The sequence below is a fragment of the Salvia miltiorrhiza genome, chromosome 7 (genome assembly GCF_028751815.1).
Source record: "Salvia miltiorrhiza cultivar Shanhuang (shh) chromosome 7, IMPLAD_Smil_shh, whole genome shotgun sequence".
Classification (NCBI taxonomy): Eukaryota; Viridiplantae; Streptophyta; class Magnoliopsida; order Lamiales; family Lamiaceae; genus Salvia; species Salvia miltiorrhiza.
Window position 1 is genome coordinate 11,751,416 of NC_080393.1, and position 27,391 is coordinate 11,778,806.

General features: G+C 34.9%; 1 protein-coding gene and 1 long non-coding RNA gene across 10 annotated transcripts; one reads left to right on the plus strand and one right to left on the minus strand.

The window, feature by feature from the left end:
- On the plus strand, positions 1-1,958 carry LOC130992697 (uncharacterized). Of its 9 annotated transcripts, none has more exons than XR_009091328.1 (3): positions 1-224; positions 298-494; positions 567-1,958. It is a non-coding gene; the product is annotated as an uncharacterized LOC130992697 (long non-coding RNA). The 9 variants fall into 9 exon arrangements; XR_009091330.1 differs by having other exon boundaries at positions 307-494; XR_009091333.1 differs by having other exon boundaries at positions 311-494.
- Positions 1,959-3,740: 1,782 nt separating this feature from the next.
- LOC130993818 (rho GTPase-activating protein REN1) lies at positions 3,741-27,008 on the minus strand. Its single transcript, XM_057918856.1, has 25 exons — positions 26,778-27,008; positions 26,582-26,679; positions 26,387-26,464; positions 25,518-25,554; positions 24,496-24,572; positions 23,878-23,948; positions 23,675-23,753; positions 23,081-23,225; positions 22,358-22,477; positions 21,563-21,640; positions 19,953-20,008; positions 19,805-19,874; positions 18,947-19,031; positions 17,449-17,692; positions 12,316-12,510; positions 11,537-11,718; positions 11,454-11,484; positions 11,168-11,217; positions 9,224-9,284; positions 9,054-9,137; positions 8,124-8,237; positions 7,866-8,032; positions 6,291-6,360; positions 5,110-5,274; positions 3,741-4,309 (listed from the first exon to the last, which is right to left on the minus strand). Exons 2-25 carry the CDS (start codon positions 26,630-26,632, stop codon positions 3,899-3,901), a joined length of 2,721 nt encoding a protein of 906 aa, XP_057774839.1. The 5' UTR covers positions 26,633-26,679; positions 26,778-27,008; the 3' UTR covers positions 3,741-3,898.
- Between the last annotated feature and the right edge of the window lie 383 nt (positions 27,009-27,391).

Consider the following 27,391-nt stretch of genomic DNA (forward strand, 5'->3'; position numbering starts at 1 on the left):
ACGTGATCAAATTAATAACCCATAATCCCACAATTTTTGGATTTTGGTAACTGCAACCTCTTACCCATTATTATCTCTCCCACAAAATGCAGTTGCTTCTCACTCATCGAGCATAACCTCTGCGGCACTGCCATCTTCTCCGTTGAAGGAACGTCGCAGCCGTTACCGTCGATGCTCTTACATCATCGACATCAGATTTCCCAAAATGAAGCACTGGAAGGCTGGTGAAATACCCTACTCAAATAATTTATATGTATCTATTTTGTATTAGATCTTAAATGTCTCATGCCCTCAAAGTTTTTGTAGAAAGATTAGGTCCTTGGAATTTTCTTCGGTCGTCGGATACTGGGATGATCTTTGGAGGAAAGATTGAAGGAGCTAGAGAATGATGGAAATTGGAAGCACACAAGTTCATCTTTATTTGTCAAAGATATTCATTAATCTCAATATGCCTACTTCACTCTTTTTTTCATCATTGAAAGCCACGGGATGAGGTTTGATTCCTTAAATTCTTTAACTTGATTTCTGAATCTTAATGTTGGCATGTTGATTATAACTGCAATTAGTCAGGTGTGGGCACTTCTGCCAGACGCATAAGAAGAGAATTGTCGTCATCGGCGACATCTTCGAGAGTCATTTGGTGGATAAGCTTATCGTCCATCGCCCTTAATAATTTCTTTGCCGAAAGAAAGAAAATGTGGTGAATTTGTTTGGGAATCACACGTTTGAGCTCATTAGGCATGGTGTTGTGGAACCCATTTTGTTGGAGGTGGATCAGATCTACCATTTGGCGTGCCCTGCTTCGCCAGTGCATTATAAGTATAACTCTATCCAGACTATCATATATATCATTGTGGTTTCTTGGGGATGCTAAATGTTAGATCTTTGAGTTTAATGGTAGCTTAGATAAAAAGGATTACTACTGCGGAAATTATGTGTGCTTGCTTGCTTATCTTCATGCTTTTGTTTGTTCAATTTGTAAGAATTGATGTGTTGTGTGTTTGCTATGTTATTGTTTTAGCATGGTTTTAGTTTGATTGAATAGATGGTGTGTTCTGACATGTGATTACAAGACAAATGTGATGGATTTCCTTAATATGTTGGGTCTTGCAAGGAGGATAGGTGTGGGGTATTTTCTCACTAATACCACTGAGGTTTATGGTGATCCTCTTGAGCATCCTCAGAATGAAATGGTTGGTTAGTGGCAATTTTTGTGTATTATCAATTGTGATTTTTTTGTTGCATTGATCTGATTTGAGGATTAATCATGTGTGTGAGGAGTTGCTATGACAATGGAAAACGGAAAGCTGAAACCTTAAATGTGGACTATCACAAAGGAGTTGGTGGAGGTCATATGCATGATAACAATATGAATCCTACTATGTTCCATTTGTCGACACTAATATGCTGCTTTTTGTTAATGCTCTATATTTTTCATCGTTAGTTTTGTTAGGTGAATAAGATTGGAGTTATTGTGTGTCCTAATCACAAGGGCTCGCTCGGCTGGTTGGTGCCCCGGCGAGATACTACAGCTTGAGATAAGATCAGCAGGGCAGAGTGTGAATGTGTCGGTCAATATGATACCCACCTTCGTCATCGTCCAGTGCTTCCTCAAAATGCTCTACTTCATGAAATTTGGTCTCTTCATATTATTTTCCTTCTTCGTCTTGGCCATGGGTATTTTTATCTACTTTTTCTTTCCTAAGACTAAAGGAATTCCCGTTGAAGAAATTGTTGCTGTTAAGAACTCTCATCCCTATTGGAAAAGATTCATCCACAAAGTCAAAGACGACCGCAAAAACCACGATATGGCTGGATTTGATACATCTATGTACCATTGTTTAATTAACTTTGTTTTTTCTTTGATCAATGATGACTAGCTATCTATATATATAGGACCATTTAGTTGTTTGATTCTTTATTTTTCGTCTTTATGCTTATATGTTTATGTTTCAGTAGTTTATGTGTTTTTGTCTTCTCCATCAATAGTATTAGAATATGCATTTATGTTTTTGTTGATTCATTACATTAAAAAAAAAATCATGTGCATAATTGCATTTCTCTAGCAGTGTCTCAATATATCTGTATTTTTTTTTTCAAACTACAATAATGCCTATGTTTTCACTCTTTCCTGTGGTAAACAATTTTCTTTTTCACTCTAAGAAAGCTTATTTTTTCTCAATATTTCTGAAAATTGGGTAGTTTGATTATGATAAAATATTTCATATATATTTATCAACTTAAAGATCAGGGTGTGAACTTAAATTTGACATATACTATAGTATAAATGAATTTAAAATAAAAAATTTATAGAACTCAAAAGTTTCAAACTAATTCTCTCTTTCTCTCTCTCTCAAATTACAATTATGATGATAATTTTTTTCCATCAAATTTCTCTATCTTAATAGGTCAAAAAAATATTCAATATATATTTTAATTAATTAAAAATCAAGATCTTTAATTATTATATATAATAATTTTTATAGTAGAATAATTAGTTAGATATCTAAAAAATCAAATTTCTTATACGGTTTAAATTTATTTAATTTGTTGTGATGTTTTTGTAGTAATAATTTGGTTATTTATACAAGTATTTTTATTATCTATTCTCAATTAAATTTACTATTAGATTGACATTTATTTATATTAAAAATAAAACTTTAAATATGGTTTCCATTAATTTATTCAATTTAATTATTAAATTTTGATATAAAGCTGAAATAATTATATGATATAATAATTATTTTACTATTAGTTACATATAAAATTGGTTAAATTAAATCTAGAATTTTGATATGTTTAAATAATTATATGATAGTATAAGTTATTGTACTGTTAGTTACATATAAAATATATTGATTATTGTAATATGTATATACAACATTTACATAAAAAATCTCAAACCATGTTACCATTATTGTAATTTACTTTTCTTTATAATGTAATTATTACTTTATGCTACTCATTAAATTTAATAATAATTGAGTTGATAATATTATTGTTATATACTATTTTAAATAAAATAAAATTTAATCTAACACAAATAGTGATATTTTGATATTTTTTACATAATTTTAACTTTAAAAAAGATTAGAGAATAGTAACCCGTGCATCGCGATGCACGGGAGGGGATACTAGTTAGTTGTAAAACTGATGTTTTATATATATAGATATAGATATAGATATAGATTTCTTTAGACAAAGACTCAATTTTTTTTTTTTTTTTTCGGATGGTAACTCAGAACATGGAGTGTGAATCAAATCCATGTTTGAATTGAAATACTGATGCAAGTTATTCCATTCTGTTTGGAAACCAAATGAAGGAACAGTTTTAAGTTAAGAATAAGAGAAGATGTAGGTCTAATTGGTGTGCAGATACTTTGAAGAAATTACTCTTCATATGGTTGCAGGGTGGTGGAAACCCTACTAGCTTGTTTGAAAAGTAAAGTTCACTAAGTTATATTTATGACATTTTTGTAGATAGTAATTAGTGATAGTACATAGTCATATAGACATTCAGGGGCTAACAATTCTATAAGTGAGTAACTAGGAGCTATTATATAGTACAAGTGCATGAAAAATATACACTTTCAAGTTTTAAATCACAATTGCATTCCTTGACTATGACTGGTATATTTTTTGTCAACACGAGGAAGGATAATACAGTTAATCACAAGTGTGAAACATTATTTCGCTATACTTTATTCTCAGGATAAGAGTTCAATAGACGATGAAAAACATATTTTGAAGCCTGGTGATCTTTCATAATAGTATTGTACATCAAAACCAAAGTTTATTTCCTATAATTACCAAAGTAAATAAATCTCCCTAAAAATAATAATAAAATACAGAAGAATATTGTCTGCTCCTGTGTATCAGCAGTTCTATTCAATTGGTATCAATTTGAATGTATGGACTTTGTCCTTCTTCCATTAAGACTAGTTTGCATAATGCAGTGAAAATCTAGAGATATTATTTTGAATGAATCACCTAGAAAATGTCCTCGGAGGAAATTTAGAAGAAACTTTCTCTCCGGTAGGGAAGCTTTCAGATTTCCCTCGTTCCAGATTGGGAGACCCTTCTCTCGTTTTCTTGCTTTATCACCATGTTGGCTTCTATCTGATGACTTTCCTCTTGACTCCTGATGACTGTGGCGACGTTGTTCAGATTCTCCGCCTTGTTCAAGGTGCTGGGCAGCATTCCGACCTTTATCCAAGTTTTGGAGCTCGGTTGCAATTTGTGAGCGTCGTTCCTTTAAGAAATTAAGTCTGTTTGACAGCTTTGACAGAGCATTGGTAGAATTAGAACCCTATCAAATAAACATGAATTTATTTTCAGTGACAAAAAATCATGCATGTAGCTGCAAGTTACATGTGTTTGTGTCGAGTCCAATTTATTTTTTCCTCTCAACTATCAAAACATGTTAGATCAATATCCTTCATGACAAATGCATGCAAAAGACCCTATTGTAGATGCAAAACCTTTTGGCGATGTGCATTCGACCATATACCGAAGCACTAAGAAGATATTACACTGAACAATGAAAAGGATATTGTCAACACATTTGTTGAAGAATCAAGAGTAAACTAATAGATGTAAAGAAAGCCTAAATATATAATACTTACAGCGTTTTCAATTCACCAAATAGAGAACATAGATAAAGATGTGAAAATGGCTCATTTGACACTATTAAAGATACGAATATATAAGTATTAGTTGACTTTTGTTCATATGCAAAGACAAAGATAACCATAATTTTCAAAATTAAGCTTTGGTTGTTACTGTTACTAGTTATTTCAAAGAGAATACCGTGTAAGTTCAACTTTTTCAATAGTAATAATACTAGGTTTAGTTTATACTAAGGTTCAAGTATTTGAGAGCTAAGCATTTCAAATCCATAATATGCTTTTTGACTTCCATGGTTTGTCTTCGATAAGAAAAGGTACAGAGATAGTTTAGTTTCTATACTTATTGCCAATCATTTTATCTCCATTTTATTCTATATCTAAGCAAACGAAGTATATGCATTGACACATTTCAAGTATCGACACTAGTCTTATATATGCATGTAGCATATAAACTAGAATGAAGAAAACAAGAGAAATTTACCTCACCCTTGCTAGACTTTCTAGAGCTAGACCGAGTAGTGCCCGTCTCTGAGTTAGATTTTGGATTTTGCACAGTATCTGCTTGCTGGTTCTGAGGCAATGGTATGTTCAGTGAAGAAGACGATTCTCGTTTCTTATTTCTGTCATTGCCTTGCTTGTCCGACTGCTGTACACAGAGGAAAAGCTGCTAAGTTATGTTCATGCTCAACATAAAACATGTGCTGCACTTGATATTCCTGAAATATAGAAATATCAGACTGTGGTACTAAGAATAATTAGATGATAACTTTAAGCAGTGTTTTTTTTTTGTTTTTTTTTTTTCATTTTTATTTGGGGTGAAGAATACCACTAAGGGTGTGTTCTCCCATTAAATCCCTTATTTTTCCCCCTCATTTTATACAAAAGAGAATTTCACCATTTCCCATTCCTCCTTTTCACTTCAAAGATGATAAAATTATCACACCAAAAATGAAGGGATAATATTATCCCTCCTTGGAGTGAAAAGAAGGAATCAGAAAACATAGAATTATCTTTTGTAGAAAATGAGGGTAAAGAAAGAAGGAATTTAAAGGGAGAAATTTTTGTTATCCCTCATTTTCTTACGATAAATTTATCAACCAAATAGAACACACCTTAAGTAGTTATGCGTTTGAGGTTATTACAAAGTTACTCGATATGTTATAATTATTCTTCATGCTTGATTCTAGGGTAAAGTTACTTGGATTATCAAGTTCTATATGCCTAGGTACTTCTTTCTACCAAATTATGTATCTGGCTAGACAACTCAAACACAAGATGGTATGCAAGCAATGATTGATCGAATCAAATTCAATACCTAGGATTAAAACTCATTCTCAATATATCTACAGCACTCTCTTCTTTTCAAGAGATACTTTCAGAAATAGAACATTGAGGAGACATGCCAATAATGAATATATCTATCTACTTCCTAAAATGATTTGAAGCCTGAATCATAATTGGATAGAATATAATCATGCATGGATGTTGCAAGATAAAAACTACAGTAAATTGCTTTATAGCATGCATAATTACACCAAACCAAACTCAGTTCTCTATTTTCAGTTTCAGATAAAGAATATATGACCGTGACAGTTTCTCTTGGTTAAGTAACATAAGTAATATCAAACCAACATCAAATCCTTTCCACTGAAAGGGTTATACCTTACTTCTGGACAAATTGTCAGAAGTACTAGAAGAATGTCCACCATCCATCTGTTTCTCTTTCTTGAACCTACAGAGGAAAAAAAGGGCTCACATCTTCACACCTCATCAGTACTTTAGATTGACAAAAAATAAAATAAAATGAAATCGAGTTCTCAAAGCTAAGGAATAAGGTTAAAGTCTTCTTGTCACAAATGTAGATGGAAAGATTCCTTTTGAAGTCAGAATTGAGCATGTCTTTGTACTCTAAACATAAGCTCATCTTTGAAATAGCTTCACAAATGTCTTCAAATGTATATAAAGCACTGTTATCAGCATGTTTATCAACTCCAAAGTGTCTAGGTTGATTGGTGATTGCAGACGTGTCATACTTTTCAGTTCATACCATATGAGTTTATGGTTGAAAAAACTCTGCTACTGTGAACCACACTAGATTTCTGGGCTAGAATCAGGCAATCAGCAGATCATGTCTATCAGAACTCTATTGGGCTAATTTTGGGAGTTACAAGAAGTATTTAGTTAACTAATCACGGATGAATTAGGTGTATAGAATATAAAATCAGTATGGTCCAATTAGTGTATTTTCAAATATTATTGTTACAAAATTTCAACTATGCACTATGTTGATTGGCATGCAAGTATTCTGGGCTGGAACCAGAAGATAGTATCTATTATTGGGCTAATTCTGGGAGCTACATGAAATATTATAGATAACTAAAGTGGGATCAATTTAGGGGTATTGAGATGCCTAGCAATAGAAAACCTGTGTGGTCCGATTAGTGTATTTTCATAGACTTTTGTTTCAAACTTACAAGTCATGCACATGTTGATTGCCATCTTTTTGCATTTGTGGTCATTTGATGTGAGGATGCATAATCATTCTAGTTCAATTAAGACATTGATCAATTCATGAACATAGCTTTTGACAGTAACAAGTCATCCCAATTCCTAACCCATTTAAATGGGAGCTAGGAGCGATACTTGAACTGGCCATGGGAATAGGATCAGTTTCTTTTTTGAAGAATTTTATGTGAAATTTATTACTAAACAAGCATTTTGTTTTTAACAGATGTGTTTAAATGCTGCAACTAATTTGTCAATTAAAATACCATTTGAGAATGTTCATGGATTATATTTAATTTCCTAATATCGGAATCAAATTTCCAAATCTACAACCACTAGTTGATATCTGCTTAGGTTTTTTACTGCTATGACGGAGCCTAAAGTGTAGTTTCAATGCTAAGCATCTATATACCTACAGTTTGATGTCTCTGGGCATCTAGATACTGTCAATACATCACATGCCAGGATTTGATGGTTCAACGGCATCGTGATCCAAAAAGTTTTTGACAGAGTTACAACTAGATCATCACTGAAATTTGACTTCAATGTACACTTAAAACACAAGGTTCACACTGCAAAAGATGTTCTGTTTGACTATCACTTTACAATAGGGGAACAGACGAGGAAAAGACACCAGTATGCCCAGAATGCGCACAAAGTTGACAACAAAGTCATGCACAGAGTAGAGTGAATGCATGAAAATAATGGAAGGAAGAAAAATAAATCCCTTACGACTTCAGTTGGTTTGCATTCTGATGGAGCTGATTGCTTATATCCTGCCCAAGCCTGTAATTTTGCTCGCGCTGTTGTCTAAGCTGAAATTCAAGATCATCAGCCTTCTCTTTTAAATTTGTAACGTTCGCCTCTGCTTGAGTGACTACCTCTAGCTCTGCCTTCACCTATCATCAATTCAAAGTTTGTTATTGATAAACATGATTGATACATAAATTGATATGTATATACTCTCAGATACTAGAGACAAACTTTAACCTGATCATCGATAAGAGATGAGACAGATAGAGGCAGTTGGGATATTCTGAGTGCAGCTTCAAGTGCCTTCTTCAACTCGATCTCCTTCTGTAACTGCTGTAGCAACCCTGCCACCTACATTACAAATTCCTATTGAGTCTACTCGAAAGTTAAGTCAGTGAGTCAAATAAATGTGGATGTGCATGATTGACATTAAAAGATAACAGAAAAAAAAGAGACAAAACACAAGTTCCAAAACAATTATTTGAATATATTCGTGTCCATTACAGATATGAGAAATAATGAGTATGCTACTAAGGGGATGGCCAGAGAATATATCAGAGTGAATAACCTCTCACTTCTTCAATACAAAGATGTAGATGAGTTCTCCTTGTCTTTATCTTTTTCTGAAGAGTGTATGTGGTTCAGCTAAGTGTTCTAGATATCTATACCACCCAGTTTGGAAGATTTGTAGCCATATGAATTATCATCTGGTACGGTGAAATCATACTATAATGCAGAATCTAATGATACCATTTCCAAGATGATTCTTAGGACGCAGATGTTTGGTATGTTATTTTTAGAAAATCTAATGTGTCATTTTAAGGATTTCAGACTGTACTCTATTTGTTTACATTTAATTCATAAACCAAGACTAAATTAGGTAGATTAGAACATAAACTTGGCTTTTGCTTGCACTAACTGCGAGCTTTTGTCATTACAATTCAAGCTATTGTTACCATTTAAAAAAGAAGATAGGTATTCCTTTTGCACACAAACGCATCTTTTCGTATATCGCCTAACACCCACAAGGTTTCAATTTTTCAGAAATGATGGCGAAAATAATAAAATTCTACTTGACCATGGTGTAACTTATACTATGCATTAAAAGAATTACACTGGAGATCAAATTCCAATATTCACCTGGTAGAATCTATACAAAGTTCTTACCTCTTTCTCAAGAGATAAACGCCGTTCATGTAATTCATACTTCCGTGCATCCAGGCCATCTTGCAGAAGAGAATTAGTTGCAGCCTATTTTCGAAGACAAGTCAAGAAATCAACAATCTAGAAGAAATGTGAGGACTTCATGAAACAGAAATTAAATATTGAAGTTCTACCTCATTCAAAATTTTGGACTGTAGATCTGTTTGAAGAAATTCGAGCTTTTGTATTGCAGCCCTAGTAATAAGGCCAAGTTAATGTGGATTAACATGCGGAATAAACTTTTAGACAAGGAAAATGTTGCTTATATGCCTATCCGAAATTGACAAAATTATAGATGTACATGAAACCAAAATAAGCTTTAAGGAAGTAGAGTGATTGTAACTAGAACGTATCACACACCAGAATAGAATTCAAGATGAGAATCAAGTTAAAATTCCTTTTACTCAAAAAAATATGTTAGAGAAGAAAGGGAACATAATTTGGGTCAAATAAATATTTCCCATTCAAAGGAACATCAGGATTGATGTCTACATTTTCTTTGCAATAAGATAATTCATTTTCTACTTCGTCACTGTCCAGTTTACCATTTTGTCTGTTGTCCTATTGCACATTTGAGCACAACGTATAGTCAATGTCTTCATCACCCCAAGAAAGGCCAATTTTCATGGTTTAAATGCATAATAAGTACCTCCCATTATCTCATCCAACATCATATACGGTGCACCATCTTTGAATAATATCACAGGGAAAACTGAAAGAATAGGTGGTAAAATATTCATATTGAAGCAGGAAAATTTTAATAATTTGATGAGAGACCTTTATGTTTATTTCTTCATTTTAAATCCAGTGGCTCAGGATAGAGTAGTATATAAGCAAGAGTTGCCAAGTTTTGATAGTTAGCACTCTGTATTAATTAGTCTAAAAAAAGTACTTGTTTATCATCATGAATATATCACAGCATAATGCTGAAAACTATTGCATTTTATAGGAAATGCTTTGTTGTACATATTTCAAGAAAACTGAGAGCACTTTGAAGCTTTAACAATTTATAACAAACCCTAACTCCTCACAGCTTTTCAAGGAAACGTTTTCAGAAATATTTTTCTCTTTAGTACAAAGAGAAGCATAGAACATCATGATTTCCTCCTCAGTTTTCTAGTTCAAGGAAAGTTCATTTGACATAACAGGACTTTCGATTACGGTAACAAGCATCTTCTGCTAATGAACATATATCCGATCTTAAATATTAGAATGAGTCATGTTGTGATGAAGAAGAATCTAAAAGCTGACTTTGATGGATTCCAAAATTCTCCATTCTAACTCAGTAACAGAACCAACATTTTTTTAAACTATATTTTTCTAAACAATTTACAAGTAAAGATTATGCTGTGAACTTTTTAAGAAAAATAATTTGCATTCATAGTTTCTAAGGCACTTGATTCAATACAAATTGAGGTTACTGGCTATTTCATAGTTGGATATGACATCTCGAATCAGCCGAATTTCTGACGGTATTAAGACTGTAAGGGAGGATTGGCCTAGTTTTATTACAGCTCAAAAGCATATTGTCAAGAACTGGTGGATTGGAAATTGCAAAGATATCAACTAAATACTAGCCCAGGATGGCGATCAGGATCCCTAATCTGTTTGGTAGCCTACCTCCCTCAACCTATAAACTTAATAAGTAATAAGACACATGTAAAGAGAAACGTAAAAAGCATCAATTACTGCTTGCAATCAGAATGATGCTGCTCAACATGGGGCTAAAAGGCACAGTCCTCTATATACTTACTATCATGTGAAGAAGTTTGATTTGACCACAATGATTTGCGTTATGATGCAAATTTGCAAAGACCATTCTCGAATCATTTGCAAATCTAATTGGAACTTTCAAGTTGAGTATTCCTTCAGTTTATCAATCAAAAATAGTAAACTGTTCCCTTAAGGCAGAAGCACAGTTTCAAATGGCCATTATGCCTTCAGAAAGTTACATGAATGTGAAAGTTATTATCATGTCAATCAAGATCATAATATAGCAAATTAAGGCAGATCTAATGACTTGTAGAAGCTTAAAAGAAAAACATTTAGATTTTGCTTGATGACAAAACTTCACTTACTCATCTTCCAAAGGAAGGTCAATCGACTCCATAGAAAGGTTCTTCTTTCCCTGGACACCAAACCATAAGTGAGTTCCATGAGATGTCTCCAAAAGGTGAATGACACAAAGGCCTAAGTAATTTAAGGAAGGATAGGCATAAAATAGAGTAATGAATACCCCAATCTTCAAAGTATTAAGCAGTGGAAAATGTTAAAGGAGATATATAACTATTAAAAATGTGTAATAAATAACAGTCAAGAGTTATTCCAGAGTACATAGACACCAAATGGCAACGGTATACTCACAGCAGCACGTCCCCAGTTAGGTTTCCGCATACTGCGTGTACGTCTTTGCGATAATTCACCCGATACAATGGATGTTTCATCAGTGATCAGCACCTACTAATTCAGAGTAACCTGAATGCATATTTGCATCATCCACATCATGAACATCATCGGTTCCTTCTGTGCTATCATGTCGAGGCAATGAGGTCTGAGGTGGACGTTGGTTAGCTTCAAGAACATCATCTATGTGAGGAGATTTGGAGCCTGAACTATCATTTCTTGAGACCTGCATATTCAGAAGTTTGTCAGTAGTTTTTCTGGAAGACAAACTCAAGACTGTATAAAAATATATTGAGGCATAACAACCAGAGAAATTCCTGAATAGTTCTTTCATGAATTGTATTCTGACTGATATTAGAGTTGAGCGAAATATAAAAATTTGCAATATAAAGCTAGGGGGTTAAAAAATCACTTCGTGCATTGACAATTAAAGTTGTAAGAAATCCAGAACAATAAGAGTAATTGAGACATCTGAGATAAAGGATGATAACATAAACTAGAAAAATTAGAAGACATTAGCATAACATACAGACATGTTTCATATAATTAACTACCGATAATTAGATGTACAAGAAAAAACAAAGGTAAGCAGGGGGCAAAAGTGAAAAGGCACAATTACAAGGAAATGCATCAAGAAGTGAACACAAAAGAAGTCACAGATTTTCACAAATTAGGGGGACTGTATGTTGCTCACGACCAATTTAAATAGAGACTTTCAAATGTCATGTTGGAAAAATTTGGGGCAAGTCTATGTGATGATTTCAAGTGGTTGATCTTATAGCTATCCATTTCGTAGAATGTAAATTAAAAAATAAACAGTGACCTTTTCACTGTATTTGTGTTCACCATTCTCACTACTAGCTCCTGATTCATGCTCAAAATCTTCGTCCATTTCAGATTCAGTGCCTTCAGTCATGTCATCCTCCTCAAAACTCTCATCATCATCATCTGTAATTTCCTCGCTTTCAGTTCCACTTTCTTCTGAATCAGTGTAGGGTTCATGTGATACAGCTACATCCTGAAAACAATAAAACAAAGTTAGTAACATATGAACCCTAGAGAACAGGCAAAAAGAATGATCAGTATGTCCCTGAATACGAAAAAGCAGTACGTATTTTAGTACTTCTCTTAGCATGAATATGTATCTATGCTATGGAAATGCTTGTGCTTTTAGAAGTCTATGTCTGGAAATAATGCAGCTAAATTCTGTTTCAGTAATGGTGAAGAAGAACCTGAGAAGTAGCTTGGATGATGGAGCTTGAATCATATAAGATTTAGAAAGTATCTAAAGGCACTAAGAAACTTCTTGGATGTGAACCAGAGGAGGAAAAGAAAATCAATCAGTTGAAGAATATTTTGTATTTAGTTTTCCTTATTTATGTTGTAGCCCTTGTTTTCCTTATATATGTTGTAGCCCTAGTTTTCCCCTATATATATGTGGGAGGTCTCTTGTATTTTACACACTGAACATAATGAACTATTCTTCCACTCCTATGTCTCCATATTTTACCATTCTACATGGTATCAGAGCGGGTGTGAATTTTTGCCCCATTTTTTTCTGTGAGCCGCCGCCGCTTAGGGTTTCACTTCTGCCGCTGCTGCTGTCTGATTTCCGTGCTGCCGCCGCTCTACTTCGTTGCAGTTGCTGTCTTTTTCTGCTCTGCCTAGGGTTTTGCTTTTCTGCCCTTCTATTATCATGTCTGATAATAAATCTGCTACATTAGGAATCACCATTAAATTGAATGGTTCCAATTCCTCCTCTATGGCTACCTCTACCACTGCTGGTGCGTTTGCCATGTCTCATGGTAAGTCTTGGATGTTGGATTCTGGTGCTTCTGCCCATATTACTGGTACCAAGTCACTTTTAACATTCTTTTCTTCCTCATCTCTACCATCTGTTCGTCTTGCCGATGGCACTTATTCTCCGGTAATGGGGACTGGTGTTGTTAAACCTATCACTAATATCACTCTTGATGATGTCATGTTTGCATCCTAAGTTTCCTGTAAGTTTATTATCTATTAGTCAGCTAACCAATACTCACAATTGTTCTGTCATCTTTTATCATTCCTATTGTATCTTTCAGGACCTGCAAACAAAGAAGACGATTGGTGGAGGACATGAGTGTGACGGTTTATGTTATCTGAATTCTATTCCACCTGCACCTTCCCGTGCTCTCTCTGCCGTTGTGTCTCCATATCAGTGGCATTGTCGTCTTGGTCATCCATCTTCTACCAGTCTTCAAAGCTTAGTTCTTGTTGCGTCTATTGATTTTCAATGTGAGTCTTGTGAGTTGGGTAAGCACCATTGCACATCTTTTCCTTCTCGAGTCGATAAACGTAGTTCTTCCCCTTTTGAATTAGTTCATTGTGATGTTTGGGGTCCTAGTCGGGTAGAGTTTAGAGGGGGTTTCAAGTATTTTCTGATATTTGTTGATGATTATTCACGCATGACATGACTGCATTTACTCAAGCAGAGAACTGAGGTCCTTATTATACTCAAATCCTTTTATCATGAAATAAAAACTCGATATTCCATTCGATCGTGGAATTTATTTCATCCTTCTGTGACTCTCATGGTATAATTCATCAAATGTCTTGCACTCACACATCTCAACAAAATGGGGTTGTTGAACGCAAACATCATCGTATTTTGGATGTGGCTCATACTCTTATATCTCACATGCACGTTCCTAAGTATTTATGGTCTCTGTTACCTTATGAATAGGATGCCTTATAGTGTGTTGCATGAGAATATTCCTTTTTCATGTCTTCATCATGATAAACCTCTACATATTGTTCCTCCTCGCGTATTTGGGTGTGTCTGTTTTGTTCATGATCTTACTCCTAGGTTGGATAAGTTGTCCCCTCGTTCTATTAAGTGTGTTTTTCTAGGCTATTCTCGACACAAAAAGGGATACCGTTGACTGGACCCACTGTCCAAGCGTCACTATATTTGTGCTAACGTTACTTTCTTTGAGTCTCAGTCTTACTTCTCTCATACTCTATCTCAAACTCCAAACTCCTGATCTGTTAGTTCCTACTTTACCTGTCCCGGCTAGTGTCTCTCCTAGTCCTCCTACACCACCGTTGCAGGTGTATACACGCCGTCCTAGGCCACCACCAGTGCCACAACCTGTCTCAGAATCTGTCCCAGAACCAACCTCATGTCCATCACCTGCGTTATCTTCGCTTGTAGCTTCTGAAGGTCTTCCGCATACCTCTGATGATCTACCCATAGCTCTCTGCAAAGGTAAACGTACTTGCACGACTAAACATCCCATGTCTAATCATATTTCTTTTGCTCGTTTGAGTCCTCCTTTTCGTGCCTTTGCTCTTTGTCTTCTGTCTACAGTCATTCCAACATCTTACCAAGAGGCACTTAAACACCCTCTTTGGCGGGCTGCTATGGATGAGGAGATGCGTGCTTTACTCAGTAGAGGTACGTGGGATCTGGTGTCTGCCCCTCTATCAGCAATTATTGTAGCTTGTCGCTGGGTGTTCACGCTAAAGTTTCTTGCTGATGGTACTATTGATCGGGTACAAAGCTCGTCTTGTGGCCAAAGGGTTTACCCAAACCTATGGTGTAGATTACTTTGAGACATTCTCTCCCACTGCTCGTCTGAATTCATTTCGGATCTTTTTTTCCCTAGCTGTCAATCTTTCTTGGCCAATGTATCAATTAGATGTGAAGAATGCCTTTCTCTACGGTGATTTGACTCCGACTGTTTATATGGAGCAACCTCCAGGGTATGTTGCTCAAGGGGAGGATGCGCCTATATGGAGCAATCTCCAGGGTATGTTGCTCAAGGGGCGGATGCGCCTATATGGAGCAATCTCCAGGGTATTTTACACACTTAACATAATGAACTATTCTTCCACTCCTATGTCTCCACATTTTACCATTCTACACAATCAAATTGGCCGACTGCATAATCTACTCGTGATTGAGAAAAACTATGCAACTTCGGCATTCCCAATCAAAATAACCAAGCCTTGCCTACTAATCACGATGATAAGGATATATCTTCTCATGATCCTCCTGTCCCCTTTGTTGATGATTCTAATCTGTCCAATGCTCATGGAAAAGGTGTATGTAGTTGTACTAAACATCCAAATGAGAAGTTAATTGTTTATTGCATATGACTATATAGGGCCTTTCTTATTTAATCTGGACAATACGAAGATGCCAGATTTTATCCAAGAGGCTCTTAAAAGGCCAGCATGAAAGAAGGCAGCAGAAGAGGAGATTCGGGTCTTGGAAAGCCACAACACCTGCCATGCTACCTCCAGGTAAGAATCCAACTGGATGCGAGTGGAATATATACAGTCAAGTATAGAGCTGGTGGGAGTTCGGGAGATTCAAGGCAAGTCCCATAGAGAAAGGGTTTACAAGCCATATGGAATTGATTATCAGGATACATTCGCATCCTTGGCCAAACTCAAACCACACAGATTCTACAATCCATCACAGTTAATTAAGATTAGCCAACCTACCAACTGGACATCAGTGATCTACTGATCTTGAATAAATGAAGAACTCTACATGACTTTCCTCCTGGTTTAGAAAATACATCAAACAACAGTTTAGTTTGCAAACTGATGAAGTTGTTTTATTTCTTGAAGCAATCTTCATGTGCATGGTTTCAAAGATTCTCCAGATTCTTGATAGCAAATGGATATCAACAGGTTAAGCTGATTGATCACACTTTGTTGTGAAAGGTGGAACAGGGGGAAAGATAGCTATTCTCATAGTTTATGTAGATGACATAATCTTGAAAGGAAATGGTTGTGAAGAAATGCTAAATTCGAAGAAATTGCTAGTGAGATAAAGGATCACAGAACTTTGAGGTTATTCCTAAAATTGAAGTGAGGAACTGTTATATCCAAGAGGACACATATCTTGGTCCTGATAAGTGAAACAGATTATGTAAACCTGTTGACACATCAATGGAGCCAACCAAGAAGACGAACAGGAGGTATGAAAGTAGTCCAATCGACAAAGTGATGGACCATAAGCTAGTTGGGAAACTCATCTTCTTATCCCACACTAGACCTGACATTTCAAATTGAGTCATGCGTGGTTGGCCAACAAGATAATTAGAAGCTGCTAACTGAATTTTCAGGTACTTGAATACAACTCCAGGGCATGGTCTACTATTCAGGAAGTGCGCAAACCATGAAGTGAATTTTTATACTAATGCAAGGTGGCCACGAGAGCAAACAGATCGGAAGTCAATTTCTGGTTATTGATCCTATGTGTGGGGAAATCTTGTTACTTGGAGGAGTAAAAGCAAGCAGTAGTTTCAAGAAGTAGTGCAGAATCAGAGTATCATGCTCTTGCATTTGGAACATGTGAAGGAGTGTGGCTGCAAATATTGTTGAGGGAACTAAAAACATAATTCAGTCAAGATGTTTAATAGCAGTCAAGCTGCAATTAGTTAGCTAAGGACCCTGTACACCATGACAGGACGAAAGAAATTGAGATTGAACAACACTTCATTTGGCAGAATGTCAATAAATGGGATCATTCAGCTCAGCTATATCCCAACCAGACAACAGATAGCTGATGCTCTTTCTAAGGCCCTTCCAGGGTGGGTCAGTTTCGATTTGTTGCACTCCAAGCTTCGCGTGTCTAACATATACAACCCAGCATGAGGGCGAGTGTAGAAAAGAAACCAAGCCCTTCTGTACAGCTGTCAGTGAATTAGTTTGCTTACTTAGAAGATTAGATTTGATTTCTGATATTAGGAGATTAGTTGTGTAATCCTTGAAATCAAACTATTCTCTGATATAATATTCAGATTAGCTTTCTCTCCAATACTAAAACACCGGAGCAAAAAGATGCATGAAGATGTATCGCGACATGCAACAGGAAGAGCTCACCAGAGGCAAATGGAAATGAAACCGAAGTGCTGAGAGGGAAAAGAAAAGAAGAAAGAAAGAAAAAGAAGCATACCCCAAATATATTTTCATACTCTTCCAGTAAAGTAATAACAATGGCTTGAGCATGGTTAGCTGCAGCAGCTGCTTGCAAAAGTTGAAAAGAGCCATCAGCTCCTAGATCCATATTATGGTCAAGTTCACATTCACCAGCAAGAAGAGGGCGAAGAAGTAAGGGAGCCATGCAAGCTGCTACAGCTGAAATGCTCATTCGGTTTACTGTCTTGTGAGAAGCGATCGTTTGCATCATCATTAGAATCCTGATGTAGAGAGCAAAAGAAACATAATGAAGATTAAGAAAGAGTGAATTTTTAAAAGCTTAAATGCAAAGTTAAGCAATTCTCCAGGATTGTTTCTTATCTAAGACATGCACAATGGTGCATCAAAACTATTTTATAAGACAAAATTTTGTCTGCTACTTGATTCTGTTTGACATTTGCACGACATAACACAAGCATAAAGTTTTCCCAAAAAATTTATTATGTTTGAGTTTTCCATGTGTGCTTTATTGTAAACCTATTTCATATGTCAAGAATCCAAAATTATGTTATTTTTTAAAAAAATATTTCACCATCTAAATCCACAAACCTACTGTTGAAAATGAAAATGCATGAGAATAGAAGGCACTAAATTCTAGTCTATTTCTGGGAAGAATATACTTGTATAGATTTGATACATGTTGATAAAACATTTTCAACCGGGCATAATGTCAACATTACTGGTGTAAAAAAAATGACTCAAATAATTTTGTTTAAGAAACATATATAATAATTAGGGAAATAAATAAATTCGAAGAAGAGTGCACCACTAGAGTTTCGTCAATCCAATGTTGAAATTTATGGAAGATATGGCATCAAAATGAAACACAATTTGAATATCTTCAAGAAAGGTTAAAAAGAAGTAAGATTGGGCAAACTAGAAAGTAATTTTTCTATTAGACAACATATGAAAATAGGCATTTGATTAGACTTAAAAATACACGTACCCCTTTAATGAGTTTAATATCCTTATGAAACTATTTGTACTATTATATATGAATAAAGATGATCAACTAAAATGGGGGGAGGACTGTGGCCAAATCTTATACTAGTAACTAATTTTCTCTTCCTTAATGATCAGCTCATGAGTCTTAGCCTATTTTTGAAATATTCTAATTTCCTCCATAATCAGTAGGGTACCACAAACACCACCAATAGATAGTTGATGTTCTCACTGGGCTCATCATGAACTCCAAGATTTGTCCCACTCCCATCCATAAGTCAAGAGGTTTGCAAAATGAAATTTCAAACATATTTTTGCTCCTTTCAACACAAACGTGAAGGCTAAACTACACAAAGAATGATTAAGATTGTACCACATAACAGATAACCATCAAGACAAACAATATTGCACACACCAGAGCAAAAGCAATTTTAAACAAAACTTAAGTGGTTTATTAGGAAAATATTCTAACTATGAAAATACATACTTATAATACAAATCAATATGTAATTGTCACAATGATACGGAAGTACCTTTGTAATAAGCGGCGATTTGGCTCTGGAAATGTTTCACATATTGCTGAACGCATAGCAGCTACTCTTACACTACGGTCAGTTCCTGATCGTTAAGTAAAATGTCGAAATTGGATAGCAAAATGGAAGTGAACATCAAAGTTTCTATACATGATGTTGCCCTTTGAATACCTCAGAATTAGATTATCTAGTTAAGTGCTACCTTAGTGTAATGACTAGTACTTCTTTGTGTTTTCATTTGGAATCCATGTTGTTTTATTATGTCAGAATACCGTTGTCCTACAATAGAAATCTAAATATTATTTGTTCCAAAACTATTTTACCTCAACAGCACAAGCTTTTCCTGAAATCATGAATTGATTAATGATCTCTAAGAAGAAAAAGGAAGATATGCTTTTCTCATGCAAAGCGCATTATATTAGCCTCCTGAAATAAACACTTAATTACTTTGTCTTCAAAGGAGGTTATTCATCCAATTGCATCCAGCACTTCACATTTGAAGATATGAAGCTTAAAATGGATGACCGTAAGAAAGAAAAATATTAAAAATATTATATTGTGTATAAATATTATTTGAGCATGTCTTCTAGTTTGTTCCACTATCTCAAAATAGTTTGTCTATCTCCAGAAAAATCATTTAGCAAATATATGTAACATGGATCGTACAAAAGATAAGGTTGACAACTCATGAATTTTCCATGTGATCTTTCATTACACATTTACTTCGCCATCAGCACATTTACAAGTCTATGCATTTATCAGTGTTTCTTTTTGTTCTGTTCTGGTATGCAAAGATTAGAAAAATGGTAGGAATAGAAAGATAAATAAAAACACCAGACACGGGCTCAACAAACTTACGACAAGATTCAAGTAGAGCCTTGCAACAAGAAGCAGGGACCGGAGATGAAGGTAACTCCCGAATAACATACTGGTCATGATCAGCAAAAAAATCATTCAATTAGTGAAAAATTTAAAATTCAAGTGTTTCAACACCATATGGAAGTACCTTTACACAGTCAGCTATGACATGTGCATCTTCGTCCAGCGAAAACTCATTTTTCCCTGAATTTGATTGAAAATGCTTCATTAATATTTTGATAAATACCTTATGCGGAATCAGAAAAGTATGCCAATGTTAAGCTTTAGAAAATGCATTATTTGATGTTAGATGCACAGTAGAAGCATTGTTATCAAGCTTGTTGCCTACAGAAATATGGATCTGTGAACATACACATCTCTCAACTTAGCAACACTTACAAGCAATTATAGGCAAGAAGAAAATATGAGTATTCCTGAAAGTAGTAAAGTATCTTAAGTTTGTTAACATATTAATTACAGTTGTTCCATTGATGATTTTCGGACCTTATGGGAATGATTAAACATGGAAAAAGTTATTAAAATATGCAAATTATAGTAGTATGGCCACAATTCCGAGTTTTGTTTCCCAAAGAAAAAAAATATATTTTAGATATTTAAAAATGATAAACCTCTACAACCTTTTACCTGCATCATCCATCTATAAAGTAATTAAATGAAAAAAAATCATGTAATTATTAGAAATTCAAATCCTATTCAAATTATATCTGGATGTTTTAGTCCTCAACCACTTGACGATTGCTAGCTTGACATGAAAAAAGTTTCTTATCATGTTTACTTTCTATATAGTTTCCATAGTTAAATAGAACAATGTCTATCAGATTTACTATTTGAATACTGCAGTTAGTTCATAGTATCTCAACACTCGGTCATGGTAGGAATTGAACCTATTTACAGATCAGTATATATCAGAATTACTGAACCAACTTGACGCAGATCATGCTTCTAGGTCCCATTAGTTGAGCCTCAATGTGAAATCGGATGGTATTAGGGTCAATTGACGTCCAATTGAACATACACTGGGAACAGCCTAAGATTGAGGAAGAACGCGATGAAGATGTCATGTCCAAGGATTATGTCCCACATTTATACTGGAGACATCTTTCCAATGTTCATAATTAGGTACCATGGTCATATCTTACGCTGTACTGAATTAATATTTAGAAATTGGAAGTGGAAGAAGATTCAGTCGACGGTTTCAGTTGCGAGTTGCACCATGGGTCCATGGGCCTGCAGTGTGCTAACTCTAAAACATACTACTTCCAGTTATCTAAATTGACCAAAGTACTAAGAAACCATTTCGGTTTGCCTACCTTATTTGTCTCTCTATGTATATTTATAGAGATTCTTTTATAACTTATTAGTATTAGTAGTGATAATTAATGAAATCTAGATGGGAACCTTTATCAGTAGTCACCCAACACTCCGTGCTATAAAGAATAGCCAGTCTGACACTTGTCTTGTACCACTTGTCCTTAGATCTCAAAGCCTTCCTTCATAACATAAGACTCCTATGCCATCCTTCATTTTGTCCCGCCTGCTTTAATCTTATGGTTAATGACATTGAATAGCATAAAGCTTCACATTTTGGTTCTTCCCTACCATCAATCTCGATTGGTTAAGTACTTATATCCCATTTTGAGTGACTATTTTAAATACCTTACTCCAAAGTGTCTCATGCCATCTACATAAAAGACAAAAGGGTTAAAAAAAATCTATGCATCAAATAAACCAACCGACCTTTTTCATATTCTTGTATGCGGCGTTCAACATCTTCAACATCAGCGGCTTGCCTCAAGATGCCTTCAGTTTTGACTCCTAAAATACATTTTTTTCTGATCAATACCAATAATAGGAAACAACCAAATCTATACAGCTATAAAATGAGCGACTATAACCAAGTAAAACAACAAGTTAGGAAGAAATAAATAGTACTTTCTGCATGCAATAAATGCATGGAAAAAAGAACATATCTATATGAAACATCTGGAAGAAATGGAATCCTCCTTCTAAATGAAGAACAGGGAACTCGAGGAAAAGGTGGAAATATAACTGGATATAACACCTCGTAGCTCAGTGTATCAGTAAAATCATTAGACAGATTCGTGTCAGAGAAATTCCAAATTCTGTGCATGCTTTCACCATTCTAAATTCCATTGCTTTGAGTTTGAGGACTATCATACTATATCGTTATCCTCCTTGAAATCAGAATAAAACATGTCAAAATTAAAACTTAATGTTTTCGTTTAAATGAGTGATGTGTTCATATTCTAATAAATGGAATTCGCCGATTTCAAAAGTATACCAAGCAATCCTTCTAAGGGAAAAAACAACGAAAAGAGATATTGTCTAAACAACCACTCCAATATTATGATTTATAGGCTTAGTATCTCTTCTTTGGCAGAATGTATGCTAAAAATCAGTACTTTTACATATATTAAACATTAGTATTTGGTAAAGATGAAGTTGCATTACAAGAATAACATGTCTAAAGAAATATGCAATAAAAAACATGCAGCAGAAAAAGAGGCTTACCATGCTCCTCAATAAACCTAAGAGCCTTCTCCAAGAAGGATGGAGTGCCATCTATATCTTCCAGGGCAAGTAAAATTGGTCGCCCAAGTACTAAGGATTTAGCTGCTTGTCTGTCTTTCGCTACAAGACATGGAAGAAAAAATGAGGCATAAGCTGCATAATAATAAGTTTCACAGCCTATAAGCAAAGTTGAAACACAGGAAAATGAAGGCTATTGCAGTGTTATGATAACCCACGAGATGTACTCAGACTGAAAGTCTGCAGCTTCAAGCCCATGACATCCCAACCCTAGCACATATGGTTCACCTAGGATGGGTCAAGAGCTAAATGGATTACATCAAAATCATTATTACAGAGAAAAGCATAAGATCATAGGAATTCATTACTATCAGAACACCAATTATACTCGATCTACAAGCAAAGGTTCTGGCTCCATCAGGAATTAAGCGGATAGATCTTATATTTTGGTTTCTTTCTTTGGAAGTAATCAGCTTCCTGTTTAAAGAATGATATGAATAGATTAAGGAAAGGCAAGCACTGTCTAGTTTTCCTAAAGAACTTGCATAAAAAAAGAAAATTGTGCATCATATAGTTGATATGCATTTATGAATAAGCAGTTGCTCTGTTACTCACAGCTATATCGCAATTAATTTACTCTCTTGTAATAACAATATTTTAAAACAATCAGGAAGTAGTTGCACATTTAGATAGTGAGAAAGATACCTTGATCGGAAGAAGTATCGGCGGCATTTGACTGATCATTCTTGAACATGCCATTCTGTCCCGTAACAAGAGCAGCATTAGGGGCATTTGAAAGGGCTTCTTCAAGTGCTGCCTTCCACTCATGCAAATCCTCCAGTGTTTCTGCCTGTGTTACAAACAAAAAGAGGCACGTGAACCTAACAGAATCTCATGAACTAGGTGTATGGTGGGCATGAAGATATGGAGGGAGGATGATCATGGTCGCAGCACAAAACAGGCTGGAATCTGTCCTAGATCTGAAACATATGCTGAAGATAACGCAACATAAAGATACATACAGTGTTGAGGATTATCAAGATTTCAAATATCATTTTCCAACACTAATATCTTTAGAGAAACCTAAGTAATCATGGACTCAAAATCTTCATATGAACCGCTCCTGTACTGCCGATGGCTACCATCTTAAAATTTCAGAGATCTCAATTTACCACAATGAATATAGGCAGAAAAGAATAACAACATATAGAGCAATTAGTTGAAGAAAAAATAGCAAATAGCATATTGGCATATAAATGCTGGAGTTTGGACCATTAAAGAAATTAAACAGGACATCACCTTGAGTGTGAAGGCTCGTCCATCTCGACCATCAGGGAAGAGCACAGTGAGCAACTTCTTGTCTTCTTTTACTACCACACTGGAAATGAATCAAATGTCAATATCCCCATGTGGTTCGATTGCAAAATATGACCAAATTGATACACAAGTAGAAATATAAAGCCTACCAATTATATATAAATTTATTAAAGATAAAAGCCAACCTGCCTGAACTGTTGAGATCAATGCCTCCAAGGGTTAAGTTAACTTCACTCGATTTTTGAGGAACTGCGTTCTAAGAAAAGAAGAAAAATTGAACAGACAATCAATATATGATATACAGAAAAAGAACCATATGAAATTCTATAAAAGGCAAGACAAGAAATTACAGAAAGAAGTTGCAGATGTTACTTTAGCATGATGAAATTTCATATGCTAGCATGTCAATCATAAAAAAAGTAAACTAGACACTAAAATTTATATGAACAAGAAGAAGTCTTGCCAGCCAACAAACTGTGAATGCTTAAACCATTGCAAAACTGAATCAAATGCAATATATATTAAGATGATAACCTTAGAGCCTGCAGCACATATTTAGATGCATTAGTGCACATCTAATCATTTGTATATTACAAAAAGTTTTGAAAAAAATAACAGTTAACAAATGTGAACTTCAGAAATGACAGAAAGCAATTCAAAGTAGTCCGACTGGTAATGCATACAATTTTTTGAAAAAAGGGTTAAACAAATGTGCAGATCAAGATTTGATACAATCTCACAGAAAAGTTTCCTATTAGAATATAAGAAGTCCTGTAGGATGTTTTCAGAAAGATGCAACTTACTGGATCACTTCTATAGAAGACTAAGGAAGTCTGAGTTAAAATGAACCACCTTTTCTTCCACGATGTCCAACCAATTCCTACGCAGGACGTAAAAGGTTTAGGGAAAAAAAAAGTAACAACTCTTAAGCACCACAAAATATATCTCTTTATAGTCTGCTGCTCAAATATGAACTTTCTGCAAATTGATTGATTATCAAATCAAACATTTGTTGTTACTGGTGCCCCAGGTCCACTTCCAAATACATAAATTGAAAATGACTATGAGTCCTAAAAAAAATTAAGGATTCATTATTTTACTACCTCTGATTTTTTCTACCTTCAGCCTCTAATTTCTTTGTACAAAACAATGGAAAGGCTATGTTCCACCATTATGACACAGAATGTTGGTCAATGCACTGAGTTTGGAGAAGCTTATATCACATATGTAGATTTTGTGAAAATGGTCTGCTTTTACATTGCAACTTTTTCTCCCACCATTTCGGATTTAGACTTTTCAGTGGGTTCTTTCCACTGTGTATTCATGTCAAGCTTGGAAACCATCAAAGAGCCAAGCATTTCAATAATATGAAGGCATCTTGACCTAAACTCGATTACTCAGTGATTATACTGTTACACTGATGTACTTTAGCTTCCAGTTAACAGCATAAGGAATCCATTGAGGAATGGTGGGGAAATGTCGAAATCATTCTCCGGTAAAACTACATATAATATCACCGATATGGAGATGAGTTACACTAAAAGAACTAAAAATTCACGACAAGACTTTGCACCAAATCATTAGTACTCTGTCAATGCAGTGAACTCGATTTCTGGACCTAAACAATTAACAGTCCACGGCAAGTTCATGGCTTCATAGTCTTTAACCCAAGACATCACCTTCTACCATACAACCTTGACTTGGATTTTAGACCCAAAATATCATATCAGAAAATGTAAATGAAGTGAGAGCAAAGACAGATGTTTGCAATTTACCGTTTCTTTTTTCTATTAAAGGCAAGGCCTAACGAAATGGCAAACAATACCTTTTGATGACAAAAATAGTGGGCCACTTTTGTAAACCTGCAAAGATGGAAATTAAAGAGCCTGGATAAGATGTCTGAAATTAAAGAGCCTGGATAAGATGGAAATTAGTGAGCCAGCTTTAGGAAAAAGATGAAGTTAGATACTACTACGAAGGTAGGTTTAAATGATAGGGAACTATCACAAGATACTGCCTGATTAATTATTATTAGATGAAATAGGAATATTAACATTGACAAAATTAGCTCATGTTTGCCGTTAAAATTACCCCATTTTTACCCTCAATCATCCAGTTGATAACATATAATTTACTTTCATCGAATGCAAAACGTGGCATAGCAACAGGACACTGCTTAGATCTCGTGACCTACACTATCACATTGAAAGTTTTATCTGATACCCATGAACAAAGATTCTTCCAACAAAGACCCAATACATAGTCAAATCAAGAGTGCCAATTCTTGTTACAAGCCAAAACTCTTCCCCTGAATTCTATCCTCAAGCCATAAAAGGTGCTACCTGGAGCAACTATCCATCCCTTTACGAATATGTTGAAGCCTTTTTAGTTATTTCTCATGCAATTTATCAACTTTCACTACCTTGTCCGATTTGCAAATATGTGACTTTTGATCTATCCTATGATTCTATTCCATAAACTTAACCTCAAAGGCAAAACTAAACCAGACTCCATCCCCAATCACCAAAATTCATCTTCACCACTTTATAACCTAAGCATCTGTTTCGATGCACCTTCAATATCTCCTTCAAAATTATGGAACTTCATGTTTTAAGTGCACGCATAAGACCAATAACATCGACGTGAAGATTAAAACAAAGACATATTTGACAAATTGAATGCCTAAGTAAGTACCTTACTCCCAGCATGAAGAGCAGGGCTTGGCGGTGCAGGTGGCGGAGGCGGCTCATTTTTGCCGCCACCAGCTTCCGCCTAAACCATCGGACACGAGATTAACGTTGAACAAAAAAAAAAGTATTCGACAAATTAAACCAAAACAGCTGACCGAGATCATAATCATCATCAGAAGCATGCATTTCAGAAACGTACCTGCGAGGACTCTGCCGCTGCCGCTGCTGCATTGTTGTTCACATTCGTCATATTGCAATTATGAATGGATTACATAAAGGCAACTCATCAAATAAAACCTGCAAATGCATGCAATATTAACAATCGATCAAATTCCGAGATCAGATCGTTGTGCAGACTCAAATCATTATGAAAATAGCTTTTCAGCGGCATTCACCTATATTCCTTAAATTATTTTAGGAACGGGAAAGCAAGGTGTGGCGATCATAAAAAAAATGGAACCAATGCGTTTCTGTTTCTCATTTTTTTGTATGAGAGAGACAGAAGAGAGCCTTCTCTGTAAGAAATACGAACGTGTGGAGGGACGGAAATTTTTACTCTGATTTCAACACTATTTTTTTTTTTTTTTTTTAGAAAAACAGATATTTACACTCTGTGTTGGTCTACCCCTTTTTTTTTTTTCTTTTTTCTTTTAACTGTCTAAGAAATTCTTCTAAAAAAATGTAAGAGTAAATTATCTTTCTTTCAAAATAAAAGAATAAATTATCTAAAAAAAAAAAACATAACTGTCTAGTCTAGGAATAAATTAGATAAATTACGCGTTTCAAATAATATGGTCGAATTGGTGAATATTTTCAAATTTCTATTTATTTTAATCTAAATTATAAATAATACTAATATCTAATGATTTTATTTTAATTTTTGTAATAAAAATATTTCTCAAAATTTATGAGCTAACTTGAAGCCGAATGTCAAGCAAGTTCAAATTCTAGTTCTTGAAAGGACCGTGAATTTTGTGTGGTGTGTGGTAATAATTTGTTAATACCGTTA

Coding starts and splice junctions, on each gene's coding strand:
- LOC130993818 (XM_057918856.1), bottom strand. CDS start 26,632: ATGACGAATGTGAACAACAATGCAGCAGCGGCAGCGGCAGAGTCCTCG. Junction 20,009..21,562: donor CATACAAGAATATGAAAAAG/GTCGGTTGGTTT, acceptor AATCAAATTCAG/GGAAAAATGAGTTTTCGCTG. Junction 11,719..12,315: donor AACACAAATACAGTGAAAAG/GTCACTGTTTAT, acceptor CTGAATATGCAG/GTCTCAAGAAATGATAGTTC.